General features: G+C 49.4%; 1 protein-coding gene across 1 annotated transcript; it reads left to right on the top strand.

The window, feature by feature from the left end:
• Positions 1 to 562: 562 nt before the first annotated feature.
• Positions 563 to 2,689, top strand: IER5 (immediate early response 5). Its single transcript, XM_043567767.1, has one exon. The coding sequence runs from the start codon at positions 794 to 796 to the stop codon at positions 1,751 to 1,753; it is 960 nt and encodes a 319-aa protein (XP_043423702.1). The 5' UTR covers positions 563 to 793; the 3' UTR covers positions 1,754 to 2,689.
• The last annotated feature ends 2,649 nt before the right edge of the window (positions 2,690 to 5,338 follow it).

The following is a 5,338-nucleotide window of genomic DNA, read 5'->3' as shown; positions in this document are numbered from 1 at the left end:
GATAGATGACCGCTTTAGTAGAGAACCAATAACTTGGTATTTAGTCACAATTCCTTGATAAGCAGCTAAAAACTTAGTAACTTTTAGAACTCTCTTTTTCTTTCTTAGATTTAACAGATGCTAAGAGTGTTTGTGACTCCAGGGCGGCAAGGCACTCATCCAAAATCAGTATCTGCTAAATACCTTGTGGTAATACTATTTGTTACGGGGGCGGGGCGGGGGGGGGATACTCAGATGAAAGTTCCAGTGGTTTAGTTCCCTCTGGTTCTGGCAAGCCAGCGCACAAGCCAGAATCTTTAACTACAAACCACACTGTGGCTAAGCCTCCGCTCAGTGACCCGCAGGCGGAGAACAAGCCCCGACCCGTCCCGTCCGGCCACCGCCGCACGTCGTCGCCCCCTTTAAGAGACTGCTCCGCGGGACTAACGTTCGAATGGCCCTGGCGCCCCTCCTCGGCCTCCGATTGGTCGCGCGCGGCGCACGAGGGCGCGCCGCCCAGCCCCGGAACGGTTGGCGGCCCTTCGCGATTGGCGGGCGAGGGGCCTATATAAGGCGCCGGGAGTGCGGGCCGCCCTCAGTTAGCGACCGGACCTGGGAGCGGGCTGTTGTCTGTTGTGAGTAGGAGCGGGAGTCAGTGAGGCGTCACGGGAGTCGTTTCTTTTCAGAGTCTTCAGGTGTCGAAGGTCCACCCCCGGACCGGACTTGTCGACGCCTCTCGTCCCCTCCCTGTTTACGAACGTGAGCCGGGCTCTCTCCCGTCACCTCCGAGGCAGCCCTGCGAAAAGGAGGCAGGATGGAGTTCAAGCTGGAGGCTCATCGTATCGTCAGCATCTCCCTGGGCAAGATCTACAACTCGCGGGTCCAGCGCGGCGGCATCAAACTGCACAAGAACCTGCTGGTCTCGCTGGTACTGCGCAGCGCCCGCCAGGTCTACCTGAGTGACCCGTGCCCTGGCCTCTACTTGGCCGGTCCCGCGGGGAGCCCGGCGGCGCCGCCGCAGCAGCCCGGGGAGCCGGCGGCCGGGCCGCCCGCGGGCTGGGGGGAGCCGCCACCGCCGGCCGCTTGTGCCGCCTGGCCGGAGACCGAGCCGCAGCCGGAGCGCCCGGCCGACCCGGCCGCGCCGCGGGTGGGCGCCGCGGAGCCCGCGGCCCCGGTGACGGGCGCCGGGGACGCTTTTCGGGTCGGAGAGGTGGAGGAGGCGGAAGCCGCCTGGCGCCGCGTGGAGGGACCGCGCGAGGCGGCGGAGGGAGGAGCCGGGGTCTTCGCGGGAGCTGAGGGGCCCCGTGGGGCGCGCCGCCACTGCGGCTGCCCCCCAGGAGGGGAGGACAGGCTGGGGGCGCTGGGCGCTTGCCCCCGAGTTGACTGCCGTTGCGCGCCGCGGCCGGCCGAGGACGAGCCCCCGGCACCGCCCGCCGTCGGCCCCCGGAAGCGCGGCGCGGCGGGCGTGGGTGGCGGCCCCGCGGGCGGTCCGGCGCCCGGCTCCAGCCCGCTCAAGAAGCCCCGCCGGAACTCGGAGGAGCAGCCGGGCGGGGCGGAGGAGGAGGAGGAGATGGAGACCGGGAACGTGGCTAACCTCATTAGCATCTTCGGTTCCAGCTTCTCGGGACTCTTGCGGAAAAGCCCCGGGGGCGGCCGGGAGGAAGCCGAGGGAGAGGAGAGCGGTCCGGAAGCCGCCGAGCCCGGGCAGATCTGCTGCGATAAGCCGGTGCTGAGAGACATTAACCCTTGGAGCACAGCCATCGTGGCCTTCTGAGCCCCCGGGTCCCGTTCGGAAGGAGGTTGAGCGGCGGTTGGCCCCGACGTGGGGCTGCGAGGACGGCCCGGAGACCGCAGGGCGCTGGACGCGTTGCGGGGACCGTGGGTGCCGCCGGGCAGCACCGACTGCCCTCGGGCTCGGCGGCCTCCCCCCTGGAGGCTCGTCGGAAGAGGACGATCGTTAACTTTTGTGTAGTGTTCTGTGTACGTACGTCTGTCTTGTTGAATTCAGACCATTTTGTCCTTCTGGAATGCACCACCCCTTTCCCAGGCTGAGGAGATCGGGGGCAGACGGGGACTTTCCTTTGCCAGCAGCCCCGAGAAGGAAGCGGCGGAGAGGGCCGGGCCTGGGGAGTTCCCCTTTCGTGCTCGGGGGAGGAAGGGACTTTACACACACCCCTCACATGAAAGCTAGCCCCGCACCAGGGCCGGGAGTGGCATTTCCTCACAGGATTTCCTAAGACTAGAGGGATTTAGTCTGGAGCAGAGACCTGTATCATTTCGCTCTCCCCACTTTTCTCTCTCTCTGAAGAAACTTCTGTACCCTGTGATTACTCTGGGAAAAGGGAATCTGAGCGGCTCTTGTCTTCCCCACAGGGGGGAAAAAAAAGAAAAAAGCTTGATGAACTTCACAGAAGAGTTCAAGCTTGGAAATATGGAGTTTATAGCGAATAGATATATTTTTAAAAGCTCTAGATCGGAACTACTACAAGTGCTTTTAAAAAGTGTTTAATGAAACAGAGTTTACAGACAGAAGCCCTAAGTGGAAAGACCTTATGGTTTTGTAGATACGGTGACTCCAGTCTTTGTTGTATAAAGGTTGGGGGAGCCGACAAGGTTTTTGTACAGTATTTTCTCCTTCGTTGTATTGATTTTGGTATAAAAATGTAACTTTACGTGTCTAACACGTATTAAATATTTTGAAGCAACTTAATTGCCTCCTTGTCTGTAATCATCTGTCTGGGTTGGGAGGGAAGAGGGAGAAGGGTGACTATGGTCCTGGCTGGAAAAGTGGTTCTTAATGTCAGTCATGCACAGACTGGGGACATTGTTTTCTGACTTCACTAAGTATGGGGAGAGATGTTGAAGGTGTCTCCCCTAGATCAACGGAGGACTGCTATTAGGTACTGATACCATTGGTCAGCCAATTTCTTAACCTGTCACTACAACTGCCTTTTCTGAAGTCCGTTTAGCCCAGTTTGATTTTCTGGAGCTCAATCTGATGGTGTCTAATATTAATTAACTTTAGTGCCAACTTTTGAAGCCCTTCCCGTATGCAAATATGTTTTCACAAAAACTTCTTTTTAGTATCCTGTTAAACTATATAATATGGGTCATCTTTCAGCTTTGTTATTGAAAAAAACAGACCCATGAGGGCAGCTAATGAGACTGACCCGCCCAGTTGGTTGATCCTCCTCTGTATTCCAGTGGATGGAGTTTTCAGTGTTTTTTTTTTCTCTTATTGTCTTATCTGTAGAAAGTGAAAGGAAATTGCTTGTGTCAAACTAGGAAGGAGGGCTAGGCAAATTCAGCTTAGCAAAACTTCCTAATTTGCTCAGTGTTTGGGTCATGGTAAACACTTAGGTGATGACAGCTATGTCATCAGTTGGTTTTACAATAATTACTGCATTTTAAGAGAGCTTTTTGTCGGCAAGTATTCAATATGTGAAAGGGATTCACTAATCTAGTTCAGAAGCAAATCAATTAGAATGCTATTTTAAAATATTGTTGCTAGTACTTTAAAAGCTGTTATTGGTCTATAACAGCTTATAAATGAGTATTTAAGAGATGGAACAAATTGAGGAAAGATTAGACAAAGCTTTTAAGTAAAGGTTATGGCCTTTGAACAGAGGGAGCAAATGAATGGTGCTTTGGTATTCCTAAAGTCTTGATTATGTGAACTTCTGTCATAGCTCAGTAGGCCAGTGCTTTGATTTTTTGCAACTCTATTAGTGATTCATTAAGCATAAGGAACTTTTGGCCTTATGCTCCATCACCATAACAATATATTCATAGAATTAAACCTTGTCTAATCAGGGTCTTATTAAAATTGACATGTTTTTCTTTCAGAGATTAGCTATTTAAGTTCAGTTCTAGCCACAAGAGATCCATTGAGTGCTAACTGCTTAAACTGAATAAAAGGTCCAGGGCCTTACTTTTGCGAACATTTCCTGTTGCTAGAAAGTAGTTATGCTTGAACAGCTATCTCAGTGCATCTTTATTTTTGAAAGGGGGTAACATTTGATGTGTTTAAGAGAGTTGGTATGTTTTGGGTAAGACTGAAGTTCCTGTTGATTGTTTTCACATTTAAGAGAAAACATGGGACCATGTTTCTACTTAATTTAGAGAACGTAAGTGGATATATTTGATGGGAGATCTAGCTTTGTAGGAAATCTGGAAAGATCATGATTGGTTTTGCAGAATTGTTGCAGAAGCTGTATAGTGTAATGGTTAAAGCTTGGGCTCTTGAGTGAGACTTCTGATTTTGTATCTTGGGTCTGCCACTTAATTAGGTGAGGAACTCTAGACAGATGACTTCATCTCTTTCTGCCTCAGTTTTTCCAAATGTGAAATTGAGATAATTGTATCAATCTCGTAACGTTGTGAAAGTTAATGAGCTAATGCCTCAAAAGTTCTTAGAAAAGTGAGCATGCATAGCACTCAGTTTTTTAGTTATTGTTAACTTAGAAGTGAATTTTGTGTGTAAATCAGATATATTACTGTCAAAGAATTGTGTATATTTGTAAGAAAGGCAAGTAAGGGGGAATCTATTTTAAACTTAGCCTATCTGAATGCTGGGTTTGTTTATTCTCTGGACACTTGGCAGTTACAAAGCTTAGTTGCATCAGCATGGTTTTGCTGTTCTGTATGTCTCACACCAACTCTGTGACTTTTCTGATTGTATCAAGGAACTCTATTTTCAGGGAAGAGTAAGCAGGAGTGAAAACACTCAAGGAGCAAAGATCTTGTTGACATACAAACGCTTTCTGTGAGTAAAGAAAAAAAATAGCCCACAGAGTTATTTTTAGCTGAATTGCTTGGGCATAGAATGTTTCTTAAGCCATGTTAATTGATAGGTCTTGGAAAAGAGCCTTCCCAGTGGCAGGATAAGGTTATCACACACAACTAAATCAGATTCACTGTGACTACAAATGAAGCCAATAGTTTTTAATACCTAACCACTTGTTGACCACTCTGGGAGGGACCTCTTCTTTTGATTAAAGAAACCTTAGCTGTGGTCTAGGGGAAAATTTTTTTTTTTTTTTTTTTTACTGTCCCATGAAAACTAGTTGTTTAAAAAGTGCTTTTTGATGAGTACTTCAAGATCACATTAATAGTGAATAAAGGTGATAAGTTTTAGTACAACACTTCTTAACCAGGTTACTTTAAACCTGTCTTCCCTCTCAGAAACTGTTGATTGTATTTGGGGAAAGGAATTTAAGATGGAAAGCTTGAACTGCACAGTGACTAGATTTTCCCTAAGGCACCTGGTAGAGTAATAATAACCTTTCCATCCCTATCATTTATCACTGATTGGATTTGGGGATGAGAAGTGGGAGGGAATGGACTATTTTGCAACATT

This window comes from Prionailurus bengalensis, chromosome E4, assembly GCF_016509475.1.
Source record: "Prionailurus bengalensis isolate Pbe53 chromosome E4, Fcat_Pben_1.1_paternal_pri, whole genome shotgun sequence".
Classification (NCBI taxonomy): domain Eukaryota; kingdom Metazoa; phylum Chordata; class Mammalia; order Carnivora; family Felidae; genus Prionailurus; species Prionailurus bengalensis.
Note: the sequence above shows the minus strand (reverse complement) of the source record. Positions and strands in the feature narration are given on the sequence as shown.

What these genes read in the sequence shown, in the direction of transcription:
- IER5 (XM_043567767.1), top strand. Translation starts at nt 794, where the DNA reads ATGGAGTTCAAGCTGGAGGCTCATCGTATCGTCAGCATCTCCCTGGGC.